Source organism: Anopheles moucheti, chromosome 2 (assembly GCF_943734755.1).
Source record: "Anopheles moucheti chromosome 2, idAnoMoucSN_F20_07, whole genome shotgun sequence".
Classification (NCBI taxonomy): domain Eukaryota; kingdom Metazoa; phylum Arthropoda; class Insecta; order Diptera; family Culicidae; genus Anopheles; species Anopheles moucheti.
Window position 1 is genome coordinate 42,962,121 of NC_069140.1, and position 26,434 is coordinate 42,988,554.

The 26,434-nt window shown below is 44.3% G+C and overlaps 1 protein-coding gene across 1 annotated transcript in view; it reads right to left on the bottom strand.

Annotated features, from left to right (window-relative positions):
* Positions 1–2,982: 2,982 nt before the first annotated feature.
* Positions 2,983–26,434, bottom strand: part of LOC128298068 (protein eva-1) — a 71,576-nt gene continuing 48,124 nt past the window's right edge. Inside the window, exons 4-10 of the mRNA XM_053033799.1 lie at positions 15,209–15,347; positions 13,585–13,734; positions 12,852–12,995; positions 12,320–12,601; positions 5,735–5,985; positions 5,338–5,524; positions 2,983–3,179 (exon numbers count right to left, since the gene is read on the bottom strand). Coding sequence (XP_052889759.1) covers positions 2,983–3,179; positions 5,338–5,524; positions 5,735–5,985; positions 12,320–12,601; positions 12,852–12,995; positions 13,585–13,734; positions 15,209–15,347 — 1,350 coding nt within the window. The remainder of the gene's footprint in view (positions 3,180–5,337; positions 5,525–5,734; positions 5,986–12,319; positions 12,602–12,851; positions 12,996–13,584; positions 13,735–15,208; positions 15,348–26,434) is intronic.

A 26,434-nucleotide genomic window follows, 5' to 3' on the forward strand; every position in this document is an offset into this window, starting at 1 on the left:
TATTGATGAAGAAGGTGTTCCATTTCCAGTTTATGGTCATTGTTATCGTACTTAAAAAATAATCCGAAATAGAATATACACACGGTAAATAAATAAACTTAACTGCTTCTCATCTACACGTTCCCAAAGTGGAAGTGATTTCCTTATTTTCGCTTCTATTTTTGTGCCTGTTGCTGTCAAATGTGTTACATATGCCACTTTCAACGCTTCACACGACTTCATGTGACGCTTTTGCTTTGCGTGGTTACAATTTCCCGGACTTTCCCTATCACAGCTGTGAAAACTGTGAAAACTGTAGTTTTTCAATCGATTGCTTGCAAACAAGTATTTTGCTATTAAATTTTCTCTATACTTCAACATTGTTGCCTAACGCTTGCAGGTTTAAGGCAAATTAAAACAAAAAAAAACAGTACAATATGTTGATGATTCTCGCGTTATTGATGTAATTTCAGTTCGAAAAACAGATGTAACAGACGTTTAGTTTCGATTTACTTCAAAGTTAATATCAGCAAGCTTGTGGCACAACGAAATGGAACAACAACTGGACATGTTTGTATGTTTGGGAAACGAAAAAATAAAAAAAATGTTAGATCATTCTGAATGGTTCTACCCCAATAATCAGGATATCGCTTTCAACTCTCAATTCCTACCCAGTTCCGCTTCGGAAATGGTTCGATTCGCTGTCTGTGTCGTGCGTACAACCTTTACCCTGATTACCCTTTACGAAATAGCCGTGTGTGCAGCCATTCCGCAACCGGTTCCATGACAGACAGCTGTCAGACTTGATTCGAGGTTCGGGATTTTGGCAGATTGGTTGGCAAAGGACATGTCTCGGGCATGTACGGTGGGACGCGTACCATCGCATTCGAACCATCAATCTTCGGAGCAGAGTTTGAAGTTGTCAGAGCCACCGCGCCAACTCCCAGATTCGGGACGGCCCATCACCGACTCGTTGCCCATTGCATCCGAGAGCTTCACTGACACACTTTACGCTAATGATGAATGGAAACTACATGATGTTTGGTACCGCTATCCGTACGCTACCGTTACGTAGTTCGAAACGTTTTGCTCTATTTGGTAGTTCATAAAGAAAATATCTCAAAAACGCAAAACAAAAAAGATTTCCTGAAACATCTCGCCATGCTTGCTTGCTTACCCACCAAAATGGCAGTTGTATTTGACTAGTGCGAGTTGATCCAAAAATTGCCTACAAATTTGTCCTATACTTGTCCTGCCAGCCAAGAACGCTCCGATTGTGTTGTCGGGAGCCGACGACTGGCCTATCGTACATAGATACACCCACCTTTAAAAATAAAAGAATATCCGCAACATCTAAACAGCTCTGTGGTCGCGCTAGTTTGCCGGCAACCGCTGGAGCAACAACACACCAACCGGACACCATTTGCTGACGGCAAATGGCATTTTAACATGAAAAACCCGATTTGCCGCACAGACTTGGACTCTTATTGGATTGTAATTAACAGTTTCAAATTGCACACAAACGATTGTTTTGCACACCCATATATATATATATGTACACACTCACACTGCGTGTGTGCATCTCTCTCTCTTTCGCTCTTTCTCTCTCTCTCGATTACCTCTGGCTCACTGGTCACTTAAAACGGTTTCAATTATTGCCTTTACGCTTACGACGCACTGTTTAGCTGTGGGCATTTGGCATCATGTCACATACCTGATCTAGTAGTCATTTGTAAGATCTAGTTTAATACATCTTCCATTCCCGCGTACCGTCCACTGGATGGTATGTTTGTGTGTGTGTGTGTGTTTTTTTCTCTGTCGCGTCCTAATTACGTCCTAGGTACTATTTCTTCTGTTACAGTTTGGCTTACGATAAAATTCGAACAATGAGAATACAACAAAACCGCCGCGATACAACACATCCAGGGCGGGAGCTTTTCTAGTGTGTGTTTGTTTGTTTGTATGCGTCTTCTACCTGTTTGCTGTTGGCGTAGGACCACAACTTTCTTGCCTCGGGCAGGATCAACAGTGAGGGTGCGGGATGGTAAGTTACACGGCAACAGCTTATCCCGCTAATGCGTTTCCCTTTTCCAGCGCTCTGTACATGCTGCATTCCCGAGGTTCCGTTCAATATCTGCCCCTGGTGTTCCAATGGCCAATCGCCATTGCGAGGCAGGCTGACAGCTGGCAGTCTTAGTGCGCACCATGACGCAGCTCCCAAGGACGATAAGCTCCCGTTTGACGGTTTGACGCGCTTGAAATACTAAGTATTACTCAAGGATGGATCGTTTCCATCTGGCGTACGCGTGCCGGAAACCCGCTGGTAGCGTGGCCAGCCCCGTATCTCACTCGTAATATTGTTTGGTTTCTGTATGTATAGCTCGGCCCGGGGGGTTCCGGGTGGGGAGGAGGGCCAGATCTCCGGGCAGCTCTGTTCTAACGACGGATTAGTTTGTGTGATGTGTCCCCCCGTTCGCGACACATTTCATTTGGAAATTTGCAGCAAACGAGTGCCTCCGGTCAGAGGCGCTGTGGGCCCCGTGGATGGGACCAACTTTAATTAGCTTTCGCAAACTTCGCTCACAGATACACCAAGTCCTTGTCCGGTGTGGCCGCGCATTCGCCGTTCCGGAGCTGCAGCGCGGCGGCAGCGATGGTGGAATCGGTAATGGTGGTGGTGTGATGCTTCCTTAGCAGGATAATGCTGTAGTTCTAGAAACAGTACGTCCGATTCGGCGGACACATGACGATGGTGTCCTCCAGCTCGCTGATCGTTGGTTCCTTGTTTTTGAGGATGGATTGGGGGTGATGCTGTGGTTGTTGTTGCTGCTGCTGCTGCTGCTGCTGACTCGAATGGGATGAGGAGGTACAGGATGAGGTGGTGGAAAGTTGGGACGGGTGCTGTTGATGCTGCTGCTGTGCGACGGTGTGGCTCTGTACCGTTCCGGCGGAACCGGGCGGACCGGACGTAGCGATAAGAGCCGGCTGCGTAGGAACCGGATGTCATCCATAGTAGTACTGCGCGTTGGTCGCTCCTCTACTGAGACTGCGGGGCGTATTGCCGTCGTGGTCGCTCGACAGCCGGCGTAGCGTTTGCGTGCCAATTACGGATCCGCCCAGAAAGCCGGGCGGAAGCTGCTGCGAGGCTTGGTGTGGCCTGGGTAGTGTTGTCATCGCTGCTAGCGGCGTTCTTATCGCACCTGTCGGGATGGATTTGGGTTTTGGGGGAGGGTTTGATTAAACATGTATCACAGATAATGGTCAAATGTCCATAGCAAAAAAAAGGGTTCACATTTTCTATTTATCGATTATGGTCGCATCCACACAGACCTAAAATAACAATCTTTCGGTTCGGCTTTTGTTTTGTTTCGGTTTCGGCTAACCTTTGCCGGCGGATCAAGAATGTAGTATTTTTGCAAACATTCCAATGTCTCAAATTCCCAACCCTTAAAGCAACATTCCGGAAAGCGCCCACCGGCAGGGAAGAACAACAGGGAAAGAATTGTCCGGAAATGGTTCGCAAATTGGCGCAACCTGTGCGGGGAAGCACCGATGCGCATTCAGCATGAATGTTGAGCTAATTAAAGCCATCGCAAACGGTGGATGTACACGGACACATTTTGGCTGTGTCGAGTTAACAACTCGTGAGGGCCTCGGTGAGAACCACCGAAGCAAGGGTTTTGCTTTTAGCCTCAAAAATAAGACTTCCACACCGTTGAGCTTATTAAACAGCTCCCTACCTTCGGCCATCTTCTACCCCCTCATGTGGCACCTTCTGCCATGCCCCGAAGGGTACGGACCGAAGGTGCGAATGAATTAAAATATTGCTCTAGAGTGAATGGTTGAAAAATTAAAGTCAACGCCAGAACACCCATTCGAGAACAATATTGGCCCAAAAACAAGGTGTGTGTTTGGTGGTAAAATGGGACATAACCGAACGTTACACGGAGTCTAGCGATCTCCAGCCAAAAAGGAAAACAAAACGGGAAAGCACTTTAATGTGAGGTTAAGCATCGTGGGAGAATGTGTTTTATTGGAGGCCTGCAGAAGCAACACAGAAGCAACAAAACACAATAAATAAAGGATGGTGTTTCAGGCCGGGTTCCAACCGGTTCGAAGACTTCGAAAGAAGGCGGTTGAAGCGTGCGTACGTTTTTGTGTCTTCGGCGCTGGTAGTGCCGTGCGTGCCTGCATAGTTTGAAGTGGAAAAGATGTGCATAATTTATCGCACACAGGCACAAGTGGGCTACAGTTTACGCTTCGCCCCAGCCGTGTGCTTTACCTTTATCTGCAGCTCATTAGTAAGTTTTAATCTGCCAAAAAAGGGGTAACGGTCGATTCGGTTGGTGGGTTGATTTGGACATGTTAAACAAGCTTCGGTGATGGTTTTAGCTTTTAGTGTTGACTACAAACACAAGCTCATCGAATATTCATGCAGCTGACAAGGTAGAAAAAGTTACACCCAATACTGGAGCGTATCGGTTTTATGGTACGAGTGCCATTTTTGTTTAAAAAGCGCATGTCTCGCGTAAACAGCGACCCATGAGTTTTGTGTTTGTTTTACGAATTACTCTCACTAGAAGTTACATAATTTTATAACCCATAATACCAACAGAAGTCAGTTAGTGTTTATTAGTAAACGTTGTTTTAATTGTGTACAGGCAGTCCCCGAGTTACGCGGTTCCTCTTGTGGATACGGAGATACGCGGTTTTTGGAAATTTGACAGATGAGCTAGTTTATAGCACAAATTCTAAGCAAACAGATGAAAATTGGTCGAAAATACCTTTTTTGTCACGTAAAACATTTCTTTCTATATTATTTTAACGTATTCTTTCTTAAAATCGCTTGTTTCGGTGAAAAAATTAAATCCAGAGAAGGAAGTCGACTCTGTGACTTTGAAGTATAAACGAAATTGCACCAGGATTCGACCTATGCGAAAATTCGAGATACGCAGATTTTCCCTGGAATATTGCGGTCCGCTATAATAGCGTATCTCGGGGAATGCCTGTACTATCTTTTCACTAGGTATAAGTATGTTCTTTTTTACGTAAAATGTTAGATTACTTTTGATGCAAATTTTAAACAATTTATGATGTAAAATGTTGTTCGTACTCAAGCATGAGACGTGCTCAGAAGTAACTACTATTTGCATTTAAATTATGCAATAATATGCATGACTGTTCATCAACAGTCTACAACCATCTGCACACCGTGTACATGCACGATGCATTTCTGCGAAACAAAAAATCCTCACAGCAATATGCTTCTTGTGAAATTGCATTTAAATGACTTCTGTGATGGACTGGAGCGTTGGATTAAAAGAACCGGCACCGGTACACCGGAACCAAATAACTTACCTATGCTAGAACCCAACTGCGATGGCATGATGTTGATGGGACCGCTAAGATACCCGGGCGGCTGGGACGTGCTCATGATGGCCCCCATCGAGCACGGCGGCACGAGCATCGTGGTGGAGGTGTGCGAAATGTTCGACGGTCCGAGATTGCCGTACGGTCCCGGCGACGGTGTGTACGGTCCGTAGCTCTGCCGTGGTGCAATACAATCATTCCGAGACCGCGCATCGGTCGGGTGGCAATCGTGGAAAAAGTAACCGCACGCCGGAAGCGTAAGAGCGTGAAGAGAACGTGCAAATGGTAGACAGGTTTGATTAGACTGTGGCGACCTTCGTACGGTCCTGGCCAGGGAAGATACGAGCGCCGCAGCGGGGCAGGGTTGCCGCATACGTATACTTACATCGCTACGCGATACGCTCGGCACCGGCAAGGGCGTCTGCAGATCGATATCCGCATCGATTTCCGATATATCGTCGGTGAAGCCGTTCGGCAGCGTTGTTTCGCCGGTGTTGGAAGTTTGGAATTTATCGTCACCGTCCTTCGCCGTGCGCCGTCGCTGCACCACCAACCGCCCGATCACGATCGACACGCAGAGCAGGATGGCGACCGTAACTGCGACGATGAGGTACAGGTAGAACTTCTCCTGATTTTCTGCACGGTCGCAATGATGTGTTGAGTCCGGAGCGTGGAACCGCCGGCCCAAGTTGTCGTCAATATTTTACGTCCCAACAGCGCACGCCGGCAGGATGAAGTAAAGCGGAACAATTGAAAACGTCATGAAAATGGAAAAAATTGAAGGGAGAAAAAAAAAACGCCGTGAGCATAAAGCGAGCCATCTGGAAGTGTGGAAAAGCCGAGAGCTTAAATTCTGCTCTGGTTTCTGTTTTGTTTCACCACATTTGAAATCCTATTAGGAGCAGCTTTATTTTAAAGGTGAGTAATATTGCTTAATGGATATAAAACCAAACATTTTCTCTTTGGCAAATTAACTTTTATGCACTCTTTCCTTCCGATCTGATGAACATAAATAGTAAATGGCTGTTTTGTGTTCCGGAATCAACCGTAGTCTCGCTACGGCAGTTGCTTTATAATCTCCAGGATTGGTACTGACACAAGGCTGATGTAAAGCTATCGTTTACGCATTGAACCATTTAATCAAATAAATTGCTCTATCAAGGCGGCTGTCTGGCGCAGGTGGCGCAAAACAAGACCGTGGAAATTGTGCCCCAGTATACGGCTGTGGAAATATTTTTCATACACTTATTTCCTTCGAAAGTAAGAGGGTATTTGAGTGCTTTCTGCTCTATTTAGTTCAGAAAGAAGAATTTTTAATTAATCATTATGGAGTTATGAGTGCCTTCAGTTGTTGAAACGGAGCTTCATTAATATGATAAGGTGAGCAGGTCATCATACATTGAAAACCTTCCATACATTTGTGCAAATTTGTGGCGCTGAATGAAATATCCCACGAACCGCTGAAAGGGGAATATTCGTAGAATTCGTTCAACGGTGTTCCGTTTACGGTTGAAATATTTAATCTCATCAGCAAGTACTTACGCTTCCAATATTGACGAATGTCCCACCAAGCAAACAAAACCGGATAATCGGTTCGATCACCGTTGGATGGCTTCCGATCGCCACGACCTCTATTGTCGCTTTCACCATTGGCACCGAAACCATTCATAAAACCGTTTCGCTCGGACACACCCGGATTCTGTGGGTGGGCCACAACTGGAGTCTTGGAAAAGTCGACTAATTTATTGTCCGCCCGAATTCCAGTCGGCGAATTCGGTTCATTATGTGTTTCGGGGTAAACGATGGGATTTGGTTGATTAGCATTGCTTTCGCCCTCGCCGGTAGCAGCAAGGCCGGAATCAACCCCGAACGAACGTCCTGATGGCAGGATGGCGTGTTTGTGTTACAACGAAGTGAGTTAGTGTGAGAGTGTGTGTGAGAAGGAGAGAGAGAGAGGAGGGAGCTGTAATTCTAACGGCAAACATACGACTGTGCCACCACTAAGGCAACGGTGGATTAGTGTTCGTGTGGTTTTAGGTGTGTCGAATTCAGCGATAGGATTGATTCGGATCCATCTTTGTGAGTAGTTACGGCAAGCGGCAATCATGCACACTGCATACAAATAAGGTGCAGTATGTGTTGTGGGGTGCATATGGGCTGACAATGCAAAGCACAACTAATTTACGTGAGTCATCGATCGATGTGAGTTTCCTCCACATGATTATTTTTAAATTGACTATTGATTAAATTATATGGATAAAAATTAATCGATTAAGCGATCCTGAATTTATTATGTACATTTTATTTTATGAAGTAAAATTAGATCAAAGCGGCCGGTGGTGCAATAAGTCAGAATCAGGCTGATTTCTACGTAAATACTTCATTTACACAAGAGTTGTTTGCTATTTTAAGGGGAGAAGTCCAATACTATTTCTTGTTATTTCAATTTCTTGAGGGACTATAGAATAGACAAATAAAATTTTAAAGGATTTTTTAATCAATAACAAATTTCAAACCGAATGCCAAAATTTATCGAACACTAGTAAACCTGCTGTCTTGAAAAGTTGCTGAATGGAATCTTGGGATTCATAAAGATCATGTTTATTTTACGATGTGAATCATGTCATGATCATGAACCATGGCGTAGTTATTCATTAACAGAAACTTGAAAATGACTATTTACGAGCTGGGAGCAATTAATATGTCCTCTAATCTACTGCAAAAGTGCAATTAATTTCAAAATATGTAACAAGTCCCCACCTATCTTCTGCAAGTTCCCACCTAAGTCTACACCTACTTTCTGCAATGATCAACCATAAAAGTTTCGACCTAACTAATTTTAATGAAAAGTATAACAATTCCAGTGATTGACAGAAGCAAACCTATCACAATAACAGCAGTGTTTATTGGTTTGCCAGTGCCACAAATGAACTGCGTGCAACTCCACATCCCTAACGTGCCGCGAATGCAAGTATATGGATTAAGGCGAAACCGTACAAACAATTCAACAGTCATGTGCCATGTGCCCGGTGAAAGAAAAGTGATGGAAATTTTTTAATTAATTTCCTCGCCTTAATTGCATCAAGAAGCTGGTTCGGTTTGTGAATCCGAATGGTAGGAAGTTATTTAGCAGCCAGCTCTCGCAGCCGTTCGCGCGCGCCTTCGTACGGATGCGGCTGGGAAGTTTTGCCGGTGTGTATTTTACTCCCTGCCCGTGTTATACCGTTCGTGGAAACGTGAAGCTTTCGCTAGCAAAAGAACTCGCGATTCTTTCGAGTGTGTTCAAGTTTTTCCTGAAATAGGCGAACCTGGCAAGTGCAACCCCTGCCAACGCTTGCCCAACACACACTCACACCGGCGGCTGATTATTTTCGGTACATTCCCGATCCCCTGGTCGCCCAACGTGTGGATGGAAACACTTAGCAGAATACATAACGGCATTACGTAACCTGTCACGTAGTACATCTTCAAATTAGCCTGGATTTTACCCAGCGTGCGAATGAGCACCGTCGACCGTGCGGCGAAGCACTAATTGGTTTATGCTCTCGCCGGGCACGGTTGGTTTCGGTAGCATGTTAATTTACTGCCCCCCGCCGGAATGGGAGCGATACGGTAGGCGAAAAAGATACTGTGGCAGCGTGGACGCGGCCTTGCCAAACCGAGGGCCGAACGGTGGCCGGTGTGTTTGCAAACCAGCTGTTCGCGTAGTAACGTAAGGATTCTTACTTAGAGGGCTATTCAGCAAAAAGTTGACCGGTAGCTGGTATTGTTTCTGGTCAGCAGCTGGGACGTGCCATCCGTTGTGAAAGAATTTAAACGCCCCGGTAGGGCAGTGTAAGGATTCAGAATGTGCCTCGTGTAGTATTATGCTGAATTTGCTATGCAAACTGTTCGCCGGCTACATTCATCTTACACGTTTTGCAAATTGATGCTCTAAGACAAATAAATTAAATCGTGTTGTGTTGCATTAGTTTTATAAATAGACACAAAAAACACATTCCTTTCTTTCCGACACCACCGGCACAATGGAACGTCTAAAATGCAATGCTAAAAAGCACAACCATTCCAAGTGCTGCCTTCGAAACGGCCCCGAAATTTGTGTTCATCTCGAAACGACTACTATTGCAATAGGCCTTAAATTACTTTTTATCGAGCTACTTATGCTCTACTGGGTACTGAGTAGCCTAGCTATCCGCTAGAAATGGTCATTAATCGTATTACGCTGCCTACCAGTGTTCCAGCGTGAAAGGATCTATTAATCTTCGGCGTGTTCCGGAGCAATTGAGCAGATGGTTTACGAACAGAAACCACTGCTTCGGATAATGTATGTATCATTAGCTCCATTTGCCGCTGTCGGAAGGTGACTCTTATTTCCCCAAACAAATTCTTTGCCACTCTTCCGCTCACCTCTCGCGCCCTTTAAAGTCAGTTCCATCCTTACGCGGGGTGCGACGTAGAAATGAGTCAACGGTTGCTTATGCCTTCACCCAGATCGTCGGCCATATTGCTGCAGCTGCCAACGGGAAGTTTAAAGCAAACACCAAACACCGGTCAGTGACAGGACAGTGACATAGGCGGACATAGGCGAATACCCGTGTCCGTGAGGGTGAGCGGGACTAGGGCAATACGTAGCCGGTGCATCCTGACAATGTGGCCAGTACAACATTCCGTTTCCTGCCGTTGCTTTCTACTGTTTTTTTTTGTTGTTACCCACTACTCCAGCTCGGGGAACCGGGAATTAATACAAACTTGCCTACGAGGTCGGACGAGCATGCATCCAGCGAATGGAGGCGAAATTGTCGCACTGACCCATCGCAGGAAGCTGGCACGATAAATGGTTTTCCGGCCGCCCGTGTTCATTCCCAAAGCACCGTTGTGCCACTATGGCTTATGTCCTCTGTATGCGTTTCTTTTACTCTCTCTTTCTCTCTCTCTCTCTCTCTCTCTCTCTCTCGGTTTTTATCGCTCCCCGGCGTAACAACGCCAGCCGTGGGTGACACAGGATGAGACAATTTATTTTGGCCACCGGCAACAGCAACCAACAGCAACGACGGCTTTAACGGCTTGCCTGGGAATTTGCTGCACACAGCAAAATGGTTATTTTTCAGCTGTATAATAGCCTGTCCGGACTGTTGTGGTTGTCGGTTTCGGCAGTTGCTGGTTGTAGCAGTGCGTGGCAGAGAGTGTGGGCACTGTTTGCCTCACCTTGGGTTTTCCCATTTTCTAAGCTTCCGTTCCCGGTCGGGGTCCGAAGAAAAAGCGTTTGCTCGTTCGCTTGCACGAGGGGGACACCATTAATGCAATCGAGTTGTGCAGGGTGCCTGCCTTTTTTTGTCCCGGTCTCGTTCATCCTCAACTCAATCACTGTACCCGCCGAGGCATTGGCTTCTCGCTACAAGGATCTACATTCGTGATTTGCCTGCCTTGGGCATGGAACGATAAAAAAAATCAGGGGGAGCTCGCATTCGCAAGAAACACTTGCGAAAAGGGGCTTCTCGAGAGGCTACACCACTAGAGAGATTGAAGCTGCAGCAATTCGCCTTTGGTTGGCAGATTACTAGGAGGAAACTGCACTCTCGCCCGTTATGCGGTTGATTGTGACTTCTTGAATCACTGCAATCTCGTTTAGCGATGCAATTGAGGCGCTGCACTATAGGTAAATTGTGAAAGCATAGTTGCTCGGTGAATGCGAACTTCGGTGTGCTGAGATAACTCTATTGTTTTTAAGTTGTTGCGTCTAAATTGCTGTCTTTAGCTGGTATATTATTGTTCACGATTGTTGAGCCAATTTTACATTTTGATTGGAATCATTTTGATGCACTTTTTTACTACCATTTATAACAAATTAGCTTTTTCATTTAAAAAATCAGCTGATCTCCGTTTGATTTCTATCGATGGAGGCGCCTGGTGATTGATGGCGTTGAATTGTGCTTTTAAAATAAGCACATGATTGTTGTGTAAAATAGCTATACCAGCCAATTTTACATTTGGTTTGGAATCATTTTGAAGCACTTTTGTTACTACCATTTATAACAAATTAACTTTTTCATTTAAAAAATCAGCCGTCCGCCGTTTGATTTCTATCGATGGAGGCGCCTGGTGGTTGATGGCGTTGGATTGTGCTTTTAAAAAAAGCACACGATTGTTGTGTAAAAGAGCTGTACAAAGCACTGAAATAATTGTTCACAAGGGGATTTAGATTAAAATTATTTCCACAAAATTTCTGCTCCGCTCTTAGCTACGTGTCAGGGGATTCAAATTTAGTTTGAGTGGGCAATACGTGTCAAATAAACGCCACACGGTACAAGGACACTTCAATGGAATAGAACGATGGTCAAAATAACAATACCTGTAGCATGAAGTAGACTTCTTAGAATTGTTTGCTTTTAAGCATACGCAACAAAGGCGATAAAAGTTATAAAATTCACATGTTTTACAAACCGTGGGAGCGGAATAAAGAGAATGGATTTTAAACTGAATAAATTACCATCATTGAACTTTTATAGTGCTGTCGTTGTAAAGTGTAAAGGGAATGAAAATTAATCCTATTCCCATTATCCATATGCGTCTTCACCGTATAGTATCGCTGTGGGAAAGGAGCATGCCATGGTTTTGACATTTTGATGTTAAAAATCGAGCTGTATGCAGCTTTTGTGCTACAGAAGCTTTATGAACTTTTTATCCCAATGAAGCATCAGCTGAAGCTACAACTCATTTGAAACCACCTCTAAATTGGGGGTTTTATTCCCAGAAAGTTGCTAACGGTCGCTTTTGTGCTCGTGTATAATACATGTCCAAGTTTGAAAGCGAAGCACAACATAAAGTGTGTGAAGCAGATTGATTGTGCTGTAAACATTTCAAAAATTGCGGGTTTTATGCCAAAAATTCCATCCATTTTTTCGTTTGCTTCATTTTTCATTGGAGTAATTTTCCAGGTAGAAACTACGCCAGAATAAGCGTTCTTACTTACCTCCGAACGAAAAATCACTGTCGTCCATTATGTCGTGGATGGAACGGGGCGGTGAAGCGACCGTACTGCTCGATGTGCCGACATAGATGGGCACGTCCGATACTCGACCGTTCGTTGGCCCGCCCTGAAGCTTTGGCGCCGGACCAGGTGGTGCCGCGTCCGATTCGCGGAAAAACTGATCCTCGTCGTACAGCTCGTCCTGGTCCTGTTCGAGGTCACTTTGCAGTGGTTCGTCCGGTTCCGGTGCAGCCTCGAATCGGTCCTTCAGCACCTTCCTAGGCACTGTGGATGAAGCGGAAATAAACGATAAGCATACGGAGCGTCATGCTTCATACCGTCGTCACAACGCTTGGCACTGCATTTCCCTGCAAACCCGCCGCGCGACGGTGGAAAGTTTTATCAGGCATTTTTCCACCACCATCACACCGGAAACCAAATCCCACCGGATCGGTTTCGGGCGTTTGGTTCTTCCGCGCCGGTACAGAGCAACGCCAGTGCCATATGTTGGACGATGGCTTTGCCGAGTACTAACCGCATGTGTAAACAACTTTTAAATACATCCTCGAATCAGGCCGGCACGGTTTGCCGAACGTTGTACTGTCCGCCGAAAGTGTGCATTTCCGCCGTCCGTGACACTTTTGCATCACTGTTTCCGTGGCGTACGATGCGAGACAATCTGCAGTGGGGAAGGAGAGGTAGTGTTAGAGCAGCGAAATGGTGCCGGGCCACACCAGTTTATGGCAGTTCCGAAGGGATGTGTTACTGTTACCACAGCACAGTTGCACATTTATTGTATCGGATTGCGGGACACCCCTCCCAATTCCTTGCTCAAAACCATCCACTTCGGGACATTCTTCTGCTTACACTTGGTTACTTTTCGAATGGCAGCCCTTACCCGAGAGTACCTGCCCGGAAGGTCGGATTGGCCACTGGCTGTGGTTCGGGAAACGGTGTTTCGTTTCCGATTAGCTTTGGGTGTGAAAACGGTCCCCGGGGGAAGGATTTTCCTTCTTTTTGAGCCTTTTTTTTAGCAAAACCGGTTTTGGGGATCCCCTTAGCTGTCGTAATGCATGACTTTTCCAGTGGCTTTTCCGTGTTCAACCGGACTCCTGCATTCGCCCACGCTAGAACAGTGAGGCACCCGATGCCATCGACGTGGATGGAGTTGGGTAGCCGGATCACGTTTGGGGGGATTTTTCGGAGATTCAACTTTTGAAATAGGACACAGCATAAGCGAGCAGGGTTTGAACGAGCGTGATACTTACTTTCCTCCTTTACGCCCTGCGGTTGCGCGCACTGAAGACTTTCGTACTCGGTTCGACCGTAGTTCGCACTGTAGATTGCTATCCGGGAGTATGGGTTGCAAATTAATTGAATTACATCGTTTTCGCAAGCGATTTTGCTCCGGAACTCGTCTGTAATTGAAGACATGAGGATGTGGTTAGGGTGGAATGCGCAAAAGGTATCGGACAAACAGCTAGCGCTGGCACAATTGGTTGCGCCACCGTTATGCGCCACCTAGCGGCACTAATTAGCTGGCAGCGTTAGCGGCACGGTTTGCCATTGTGTAAAGAATTTCATTAATTGGTTCATCAAATATTTGCCGGAATGGAATTCCAATTGTAAAAATAAACGCTAAGCATTCAAGGCCCTTTTACTTATATCAATATTGCATAGCTTTCAGCATAACGTAACTAAAATCGCATATGTCTACTCGACTACTAATTATTGTACTCTGCTAAGTATGCAGATATACAAATGACAATATATTGAGTTCGTTATCAAATCTTCATCAAGTAAATCATTCACAACTTTGTTATTGTGAAACATCCTTAAAATACAAAATTTACTAAACGGAAAGAAAGCATGAAAGTTTAAAAGCTAAACATTACTTAGAATTGCCTTCAACTGCTTGGAATGCCAATGAGTTACATGGTAGATTACAAGGACGATTATACTTAGAAATCTTAGAAATCTTACTTAGTTTCTTCAATTTCTTTTCATTGTCCATTACGTTATATTTAGTAAATGGATGTTCCTTTTTTTATGTACCTATACATCCAAAGATACCTAGAATATCTCAGGTCACCGAAGAGCTAGTACCTAGAATCTGTATATCTACTCCAAGGAGTCTATGCGCTACTTGAGGATCGCCTTCCTGGTTGGAGGCCAACATTTATCTGTGTGCGGTGATTTATTTAAACGCCGTAAACGATAAAGTTCACTCACTCAGTCCTTGAGACGTGCAGATGCTTATGCTGCTATTTCGTTTGCGCAAACCCCGATTCATAATTGTGGCCAACTTTAGGGTGAGTTTAGATTGACTTAGGTTTGAGCATCGGTGGGTCGGTGGTAAAGGTGTAATTATTTAAATTCTTAACGGACCACGCCTTGGTGCTTGGAGCTTGGCGGTGACAGGCTTTAGCATGAATTTTGCATCAGCTGGCTTCGGACCAACCGTGCTGGCATAATAATGCTGCATTCATGCAGTAGACATTTATGAGCGCTGGACTTGATGACAACACTGATAAGAACATCTAGCCTGCCCGGGGACAGTCGCAAGATGGACGGCAGCTAAAACGATTAATGGTGGCAGGTTCAGCGAAGCAAAAGGCGCACGACATATGAGCTGGTGACAGCACAAACGTTTTTAGTGTGTTGGTCAGCATAAATCTGATCGGCTTCGTCCCAGTGCCGGAGGAGTTTGTAACAGACGCAAGTTTCCTCGGGGGCTACACTTTGACCTAAATCTTGCGCTCCCTCGCCCTCCCGCCACAGCGCACCCCGCAATGACTAGCTTCACGCCAGCGCATGGCCGGGCAGGCTATCCAGATTTTATCGTGTGTGAAATTTATTGAGCAAACGATGGCGCAAAATAGGTGTACTTACACGGTCGGCACTTGTAGGCCACCTCGACGAACTTCCGCAGGCCCGGGCACGGATCGCCGCCGAAGGTTTTCGGCGATGCGAGAAACTTGCAGTGACGCTTCTTTTGGCATGCTTCCACGACTGTTTGGAGCAGCGAGTACTGTAATGAGAGCAGACGGAAGAGGGGATGAAGAGAGAAAGAGAGAGAGATTAAATGAGGGAAAATGAAGCTTCCATTGCAGGAGAGTAACGACGGAACTTTGGTACGATTTCAAGAGCACACGGATGCATTAGTTGCAGCAGTTGCAGTGGCAAAACAGACGCGGGAAAGACTAAACGACGCAGTGCTAACGATTGCTACTCTCGTTGCGGTTATTTTAAAATTAAAATTTATGTCACATGAACTTTTTCATTTTCTATCGTATTTATAATGGTATAGTGGCTTGCTTGTTTTAAAAAGAAATACGCTATCGACAACATAGCATTGAACATTACTTCAATTAACATGAGAAGACGTTAAAAATGTTCCTTCGTTAAAATAATTCGATAAATTGAATATTATTTCCTTCCATTTTCACTTTCCGTCAATGTGTTTCCTTTTCAAAGATTTTGCAAAGAAATGAGATGCTTAGGATAAGAAGGAAATTAAATCACAATGAATTTTCCCCAGGTGCGTTTAACTACGGAAGTTTCGCAGTAATGCAACAAAATAAATTGTGATAATTAATACATTATTTTACATTCAAACAACTTTGTTTCGTGACCATTTATGTATTGCACTGAAACCTTTGATCCGCTTTTTTTTGCTTTTGTTTAGTTATATTATATTATTACTCATGAATGATTAAAATCGTAATCATTAGACCCATGCATTTTTCTGCCTAAACTTTCCAGGACAATGATTTTTATTTCGGAACCATCGGTTCCTCAAAGAATTTCCACCGTCTTACTGAAATTGCTTGAGTGTGTATAAAAGTGAGATAGCAATCATTACTTTTTTAATTTTCTATTCGTGCAAATGGACTCAACCACTACTGAGATTTCCGCGATGTGCAACGCCTGTTTCAAAAAAATATATATTTTTGCGTTAATCTAGCCCATGGTTTTGTGGAAAAGTTTATGCTTTCGAGAAAGGGATTGTACACGAAATTCCCATTTGCTTTGCCTAAGGCAAATTATGTTTCAAGAAATAATACTCTTGTCCGTATTGTTTAAATCTTGTTTACCACACTTTTCCTTCTGTTTCGCGAAATCGACAATCGGAAGAAGTGCAGAGCATATAAAATACATTCCTTCAAAATAAACGCCATGAAGGCCGTTTCTCACAAATAAAAATAAGTATAGTAAATAAATTAACATATCTTCTGGCAAAACGAATGTGCCACCTGTATTCAATTGATCGAGTGGTGCCGTTTCTTGGAACCGATTGCTCAATCACGCAAGCAGTGGCGCGATTTCATTCATTAATAAAAACCAAAGAAACAACAGCCCTTCTCCACCGAAACTTGTTGTCGGTACGTACCAATGGGACACAAAATCAGCAGACGATGGTACAAATCTCGGTACACTTGTTCAATATTCGTAGCCATACCTTTAGCGTTTGCATTTCGAGTCCGTTAAAGCGTACACATCCCCCTTCCCAGCGGGAGGCCACCTTTTCCAAGGCAACACTTCACGCTTCACATGGGAAAATGTTGTCGTGCGGGATGATTTGGTCGCACCTCGGGTGGAAGCTCGCTCTGTACAAGGATTGCGCATGCAGACGATACAATTTCGCCACGACTCACGTACAGCCCAAACAGCATGTTTTCGGTTGTGTTTTGTTTGTCATTGCCATGGCCATGGCTTTACGGTTCGTCATTTGTCGCTACAATAAACCACACACGATCACGGTTTCCACACGACTTACAACGGCCCGCCAACCAAGGTGTAGCATTCCTGTGTCTTGAGGTTCCCGCTGCCGAAAGGAAGCTAGTGTTTGGATTTGCAAATCACCTTCAGCACTTCGCTCTACTCATGGAGTACCCGTAGGGCGTATCGTATTCCTTGGAGAGCGGTGGTTTCTAGCATCTTGTTGGCAGCGAAACAAGCAAACAGCAATTTAAAGTAACATCTTGAACAAAGCCGCTCGGTTTCGGAGGGGAAAAAAGTACAGCCCAGCAACAATTATTTGGCAATAAACAGCACCAGCCGCGGTCCAATCGGAAGGGTGGCCGTGGCCGTGGGGAATGATGATGCGGCACTCGCGTGGAAGCAAGCAAACGGTTCCCATCTAGCAGTTTCCGAGCAGGCTTCGGATTATCTACGCCACACTTCATCGCCGAACCAGCGAACCAGCTGTTGACAAGATAGTACTAATTGAGATAAATGCCGTTCTGCCAGGACGCTAAGCTACGCAAGGGCGCGTGTTTTTTGGGTGTGCGTGTGTGTGGTGTTCGTTTTTGGTGTTTCGGGTATTTCTCGGAAGCAAACCATAATACCCTCGGCAAGGCACAAGCTTCCGAACACGCCGGCGTTACAGCAAGCTTGCATTGTGGCGGAGTGTGCTAAAAGCATATTTTCAATCGGCTTATTTGCTTGGTGTTAATAGAAATTTTGGTTTTGGCATCGGTTCTACCATTTGCGCCATGACTGAAATACATGCGCTTATAGATAAGCGTGAAACGAATAGCAATTGAAAGCGAGGGAAGTACAGTGCTGTAGAATTATGCTTTAACCGTTACGGGACCAATTTAAACAACGTTTATGTGCTTCACGACGTGAACGTTGACCTGTGACATCGTTAAATGTGAACGTCTGTCAAATCTTTGCTCTGTTGCTATGACTCAAAGCGTGTCAAAGTTAAGAAGCATCATATAAACATGCAATAATCAATCTATTAAGCTACATGATTAAATATCGTATGATGTTAAGTATCTTCAGATCTCAGTAAAAAATGATTTAACAAATTTAATTAATACGTCAATCAATACGGACGACATATTATAGTTTCACCTTTTGAAAGTGTTTTATGATCAATTTGAATGAAATTTTGAAACATTTCTAGATTTTATTTATCTAGAATTATTTAAAAACTGAATGTTGATCGAAGTCAACAATGGTAGCTTAACTATTCGAAGTATTTCTTGCAAATGCTAAGAAAAAGTTGTGGGCAAAAAGTGTAAATGAAGATTTTTGTGTATTTTAAAAACAGCTCAGAGAAGCCAAACAGTTACAAGTCATACACCATTAGTGGTGCACATCTCACTATTGAATTATACAAATTCAACATTCACGGTTCCTGCTTGAAGTCGTTGGACTGACAATGGATGTCGTTAAATATATTATTTTGTGCATTATCCACTTGAAACCAAATTCAAATTTATACATACAAATTTCATTTGAATACATGAACTCGCACGGGATGTATACGCCTAAACCAAATCGAAAGCAGGCGCGAATAATGAACCAGTTAATTCAGTTGTAGCTGCTAATCAGCTCTTTGAAACTTTCCATTAAATTACCACCAACAAAACCGCGTTAAAATACTGGCTAGTGTTAACCAATGCAGCTGAGAAGGATCGTTGGAAAACTTCGTGATTCGTTTGAAATGTTAAAACGACTACGTGCTACGAACTCATTACATGGCTGGGCCTAACCATGGTCTGTGAGCAAGCTTCGGTAAATGTTACAGCAACATCATTGTTTTCCTTTCGAAAACTAAATTTGTAAGTTAAATCGTAGAATTCAACACAAGGAATATGGAATTTATTTTTTGCATAATCACATTGGAACATGATCAATATTAGCAATTCTTCTTCATCCGGCGGGCATCTTTCCCGATGTTCTCGCTGCTTTATTGTATGCATAACATCGCTCCAGCTGCGTCTGAATTGCAAGACAAAGAGAAGGTGTTAATATTCCGGAAATTACTTCCTTCCGTTAGTGTTTTTATTCAACGAGCATCCTTTCAGCATTCTCCAAGAAATAAGCACACACCAAAAAAGGTCAAAAAGCGTAGGCCCATTGATGTTGCTTTATCTTGGGTGCATAGCCACAATGTCGGGTTACAGATGCGTGCGAACTGTGGCTTACTTAGCCAGCTACTTTTCCCCCGGTGTCGGCTCAGTGCCGTCAGGAGCTTTTAGAGCTGTGCATAATTTAATAGTTTCCGAAAGCGCATTAACGCTGTTGTGATTTGACCAAAGTTTGTGCATTTTCCGGCAATGGCCATCTGAAGCCGGAATGAAGAGTTTTCCTGTGTCCGAACCACTTAGTTGACCGAGACGGTAGATTATACTCTCTTCCACAGAACGACCCCGTCCGCAAAAGCCGGATGCACTGGGAGTCAAAAGAAGGAGAAAAAAAAACAGTGGAAACTTATTTTGTGCTCCGCTTCTTGGAAAACGGTAGGGGGAGGGGGGGGGGGGGGGGGGGGAGTTAAACTGTGCGGTTTGGGACGGATTTCATGATTTTCATATCTGTAGACAGCATTCCGGAAGCGTGCATGTCCGGCACCACCGGGGTGGTTAGTAGTTGGCATTGGCCCGTTGTTATACGCCGGTGCCAGAAGGTCGATTTTTCCGTGCCGCAGGATGGCCGTTTTGCTCCCAACTAGCTGTCAGGCACAGAGCGGATTTGTTTAACGAGGTACTAAATGAGAATAAAGCACCATTCCCAGGCCGGAAGGCACAGATCACATGGGTGCAGTGGATGCATGTGATGCGACGGTGCACTAACATGCAACACGCAAACATCGCATCAGGATTACACACGTCGGCGAGGATGCTTAATTAACTGCACCAAACTTGTGTTAAATGCCGTTATCGCTTGGCTGTGCTTAAGGAACAGCCGAATCCGAGTGAAACCTGGAGGGTTATTTAAACATTCTTTCAAAAGTAAGTAAAGAAATTTCCCCAAGTTTGGTATCGATTTGTGAAATGTTATGTTAATGAACTTCTGCATTTAGATGGCGTTATTCTGTGGGCTGTTACTTCGTTATAAGTTGTTATATTTTATCAATTTCATCAGCTATTCCCGCAATGTAACATAAATGATGGTAAAAGCATACTATTTCATAGTGTTCTTGCTAATTTTAAAATAATCAAAAAGGAATCCAACTCAAAGGACAAATTAAAATAATGCAAGGCTTCATATTGCGCTTGGTCGGGTGGAATAGGGAAAAGTTCACCGAAAATAAAGACACCGTCACATTAACGAACGAAGCTTTCTACTAAACCACACGGCGACATGTACCGCATCTGTAACCTTTTTTGCCCTTAAGAAAGATTATCGCCCACAAAAGGGTTTTGGCTCGTTCACCCAATGGGAAGTGTCGAAAGGACGGACACTTTTGTTTGGTTTTTTGTTTGTCCAGAACGACCAATTACATGGCACTGTACGCTTCCAAAAAATTGCCCTGCGAGTGGTAAGAACGTAAAGATTGCAACATTTTACTACGTTTTACCCAACACATCATTCGGAAGCATCCAATTTCGTTGGTTGGTCTTTCTTGTGCATTGGTGCAACATTGTATAATTGAGCAAAATTGACAACCAGAAATGCCTGTTTCTGAGAAGCGCACAAATGGAACGAAATTTTCCAGGAATATCCCACTATGTGGCACCAAGGTAAAGGAAAGGGTAAAAGCAAACAGAAAATAACCACCGTTGAAAATGACGACACAGGAATCAAATTATGTTGGCTTCACTAACGAAAAGCTTCATTCGGCTGTTGAGAATAATCAGCTAAAACAAACGACTGTCAATAAGAGCCACGATTGGGTGGAATAAAAAGACATCCTCCCGGGCGCACCGACGCCCGTTGTGGGTAGCAACGGCAAGAACGGCACGAAAAGCTCATATTCTTCGAAACCCCGACCGGCTAACGACGGTGCCTTTCATTTTCGCGCTTTCTCTCGGGCACATTTGGCGCTCTATGACTTTGGCTGGTGGCTTTGCCTTGTTCGAAAGTTTCTAATTTGGTATTCATCAAAGTCGTACAGCGTGCGGGCACCGTATGCAGTTCGGGTGTGTCCCCTGCTCCGAATCATCCCCGTGTTCATCGTGTCGTCGGAACATTTATCCGATTAAAATGCGCTTGCTCGTGGTGGGTCTGTTGCCGGACCTTCCGCTCAATCGAAGCGAAAAGTGAAGCGAAAATCGTTCAACAAGGGTGGAAACAAAAAAAAACACACACACACACAAACGGACGTAAAAGAATGACGGACACCAGCAGTGCGGACGCCAGTGAGTGGTATATCGTTACAGAACCGGAACGGGAAATGATGGCGTGGCCGATGGGTAGCCCGGGTGGATTATTCCCGCATTTGCCGTGGCGCTTTTTTTCTGTTCATTTCCCTTTTGCATCGTTTCTAACCGTCCGCAAAAAAAGGGTTTTGGTGACAAAAATGGATCTAATGCGATGATTGTGAGTCAAACGAATCAGTCGGTGGCACGTCCGAAGAACACAATCTTGTCATAAATCGGACACTTCCGTTTCATTGGCACCGACTCGGCACGGTCGTTGCGCGAACGTTTCCCCGATGTTTTTGATTTTCCCTAGCGATACGGAAAAAAAGGAACACGGCAATAGAAAAAAAAAGTCACCTCCATCCCGTAAGCTCGTCGTGCCCCATAAAAGACCCCCACTGTGACTCACGTAGAAACAGTCAGTGGGGGGAAAAAACACACACACAAAACTGAAAGAAAAATTGAATAATTTCCACCGAATGCAACGCTGCATCTTGTCTGTTTTCCATTTTTTTGTGCGTTCTTCTCCCCATTGGTGCCACTTGCGCGGATGGATAAATGCTGAATCGTGACGATAATTTGATTTGGATTATTGGATTCAAGTAGATTTAATAATATTATGCGCTCGTTGCTTGCCGATGGAGATGGCTTCTTTCGCGCGCCACACGAACCACCTACACAGCTGCACACGAAGTGTGATAGTTTGTGATGTGCTCGGTACCAAAGGTTTTTATTTCCTTCTTACTCGATATTTTTCACAGCTGTGACACAGCATGATACAGGATTTGGTGGTGATCGGGTTTTGGGAGCTAAATTCAATTCGCTTCGATATGGTTTCGTGTTGGCCGCTTGTTGATTTTCTTCAAAGAAAAACTTTCTACAAATTCGAATTGATAAGGTGTATTGGAATAAAGGGGTTCGGATTGCACTACGGTTAAGGATGTGACGTACTTCGAAGCGTTTTTGGTGTTACGTTCGAAAGCTGAAATCCAAAAGCAAACTATTTAGTCCAGCTAGAGCAATCAATATTTCATAAGCAGGTAAAAAGTAGAAAAATATCTGTTTCATAGTTGAAATTAATTCCAAGCAACATTTGCTTGCGTCTTTCGCCTTAGACATGTTTCATTAAATCGAAGGTTTAGTTAAACAAATTGGTTTGATTGCGCTTTTGTACGGTGCAGAAAAGGTAGATAATTTAATGGCTGACCATCAAAAATTGATTGCCTGCAATGCACTGTAACTAGTTGATAACCTTGACGTCTTCTGTTCTGTCTTACGTTATATGTATTACAGAGTTACTAAAAGATAATGTAGAGCAAAGTAGAGTTGATGTTTTTTTCGTTGAAAAATGCGATTCAGCTATTCCCTAAGTGGTATGCAACCCTAAGTGGGTAAAATTCAAAAAAAATCTGCAAAAGTCATTAATGTTTTACACAACTTTTAGAGCATTAGACAAGTGAATGGTCCAGCTTATTTATGCTCAAACTTTCCCTTCCAGCATACAGCAATCGGCAATAGCAAACTTGCGCTCCGATTTATGGTTAGCAAAGCAGATTACCATCACACCTGGGTGATCGCAACATCGGCAACCAGAAAACAACTTGTTTCTTTTCGGATCGATTATATCGTAAGCACTTGTTCGACGTAGTTTCTGCAAACCGTGCTGTGTACCCTGTGCACCATGTGCTGTGCAAGTTCCTTCTCCAGCTGCTGCCAGCAAACCGCTGACGTACTTCCCCCAAACCCCGGTGAACATACCTTCGGAAGCGCATTTAGAAAAGCGTTTTGCATTTTGCGCACAAAACTGTTACAGGATTGAGTCATAATCCCTCGTCCTAAATCTGCTTCCTGGTTGGATTACGGTGCTTAGCAGTTACGAATTTATGTGCACTTTTCCATCGATATTTCACTCCCTGGGTTCCCTGGGTGGGTGCTAAGCCCGGTTCCCGGTGTGGCGGTCCTGGCGATGGGAGAAATAAATTGAAATATCGAAAACCCCTTGCTTAGTATCACTGCCATCGCGGATCGTATCCGCACTGGGCACAATACGGAGAGTGCCCGTCGATCAATCGCAACCCGATTGAGAGAAAATGGGTAAACGAAATTTACGCTCCCGTCCCGCTTCCGTACTGACAACGCGGGCGTTGTCCAAACGTGGACCTACAAGGGGAGCGAAGTGGATCTGGGAGGGGTGGTGAGCCCTTGCGCTGACGGCGGCGGGCCCGAACGGTGGATAAAAAGTGTTGCATATTTATGGTTTACGGAACCTTGTTTTTCCCGCTTCCAAGGCACGGTTTTGATGTCTGGCCCGGGACTAGTGTGCTCTGTGGTTGCTGCTGGGTTAAATGTGTTACGCTTGTTAAAGGATCTTTTCAAACATAGCGTACACCGCAAACCATCTCACGGGTCCATCCGTTGGGTTGGGCGAAGAGCCGGCACGAGATTTCCTGCCCGGCGTGATTCGATGGGAGCTCTTTTACTCGTTTACTCGCAAACGGGATCAACATAAATTTAGTGCATACCGCGAATTGGGACGGTAGGAACGGTACGGCTGGGTACAAAATGCGAGATATTTGCTGAATTCTTTGAATGGAGCATGGTAACTCTTTTCAACCACCCGTCATCATTTTTTAGACGTTGCATATCATTGTAGCGAAGGATTTATATGAGGTCCATGCTTGATCGCACATAAAAGAACCATGTGCGTAATAAATGTGGAAGCAAAAAAAATCATGCTCCTTCCCACTGTACTGACTGTACGAACCCCAAACGTTCGCGAAGAGGTTTCTTATTCCTGAGGGCAACGATGTAGTACAACGTAAATGGGTCATTTTTTCGTTACATTCATTCATGTTACGCTGGCTTCGTGAAATGTACGCGTGAATATTATGTAGGAATTTAGTACTCTCGGTAACTTTATTGGGGATTACACATACATAATATAATACACAATATTCAAATAATATTCATTGTTTGATCGTACGATGCAACCAATATCTGTATCATTCTGCAATGTTTTCGCATAACTTATACATCCTATAGAGTTTGTTCACATTGTTCTTCAAGAAGAAGCATTCGCCTCGTTGGGGTTGAATTTGACGAACAAAGCGATTAAGTCACACTGTTTGCTTATGGAAGCTTTCGATGAACAAGCTGCACCAGCATGTGCAAGTTAGGTTCAGCATTCCGTAAAGTGGTATTTTGCATTCCGAATGACAATGGTCAACGGAGACGAGGATGACAGCATATGTTAATTGAAGATGGCTTGAAAAACTGGTTTTTGGCGCGTTTTCTGGCTCGATCGACACGGAAAAAGCATCCTCCTGCATTGGATGCTCTACTGGTATCAGAGCTTGAAAAACTGATAAACGCATAAAAAATTTCAGCGTTTATCCTTAGTGAGCATTGGTTGTCGAGTAAAATTCATGGCAATCATTCAAAAGCTCCAACAAATTCAAAAGCCAAAAAAAAAATACGTTTTTTTAAAAAAATTTACGTTTCATTTTTTTTGCCGGTTCCTTTCACCACTCCTTTCGTGAAGGCTTAATCTTGGAAACATTTTTCACTTGCCACCTACACTGCACAGTTTAATACAACACTTTCATGACAGCTTCGTATGCAAAGCACGTTGTCGCCCATTAATGGTGGAAGGTTTCGTTTTTTTCCCTTTTCCCATTTTTTTGTGAATAAATATTTACCACTTCTCGCAATGGTAACGTTGGCAGCTTCACAATGCACGCGGCTCGGTACGGATTGTATTAGCAAAACTAGATTGCAAAGCAGCAAAGACCAGCACCGGCGCCGGTACTGGCAAATCCCAACAAAATAAAGCATAAAATTTTAATACACAGATTTAGCCACCTCCGTGGGCTGTGCCCTGGTTGCGAAGAATTGTACGCCGTTGGTTAAAAAGATTCCGCATGGAAATGGAATAACAACGCGGAAAAATGAACACATCCCGGGTTAGGGTTTGGTACAGCACTGCTTAGCTGCCAGGACAACACTGTTTTTATTTGGTTCCTTCCTGTGCAGACACGGGCACGCATACCGCCCTGGCCGGGTGTGGTTTCGTGGGGACAGGTTCTGGAAATTCTTTCGAACCGGGTTTTCGTAATGTGTGTTTTGATACAACTGGCAGCCGGTGCCTTTCAATTGCCACATTTACATCGCAGGTAACCACTTTTCATGCTCAAGTAGCTCTAACCAAGCCGTTTCGGGCGCAATAGCTCTCCCGAGGCGATGGTCGTGTGTATACGCGTCATCCCGGTCTAGATGGTGTGGTGCATCGCACGTAAACATTGCACAGAAACCATGACTACGGTTTGCGTTTTGGAGTTTCCTGTTCACGCTACTGAGTGGGCATTCATCTTTGCAAAGCACCAACGGGACAATATGGTAACTGGGTGTGCTCGTCTTGCTGCCCGATCCGATACGGAAAGCTTTGCGAAGCACCACCACCGGAAGCAAACGAGAACAATTCTGTCTGCGTCACACAACAGCTGAGCAAAAGGCTGGGAGTGCTTCCGGCGACAGTGGTCGGAATTGTCATCGTTCGACAATATACTTTTGCCTAACGTGGAATATGTTTGTGTTTGGCTAGTGTCGCATTTGAAGTTGAAGCTATATTGGACGCTTTTTCTTTCAACTGATGAACCCACCTGGCCAGAGTTCATTCGCATCCAGGTCATTATATTTTATTCGTCGTCTATCTGTTCAGTTTAGTTGGACAGCTATTTTAAACAAATCGATTGTACCAAAGCAACCCAAACAAAAGACATTGTTCAACTAGAAACACTAGCCAGAGTGTAAAACTCGATTGAAGCCCGTTCCAATCACAGGGGAAACTTCGTAGACAGTGGAAACAGTTCAAACCGTTTACCACGGTTTACCGTTGACCTCGGGCATGAGACCAACACAACTACCACCGCTTGAATGCTGCAATCGCCACGGGCGATATTGTTCGCGGTGACTTTATCTAAACCTGCTTTCCCGGGAAAAACTTATGACATTGCAACAA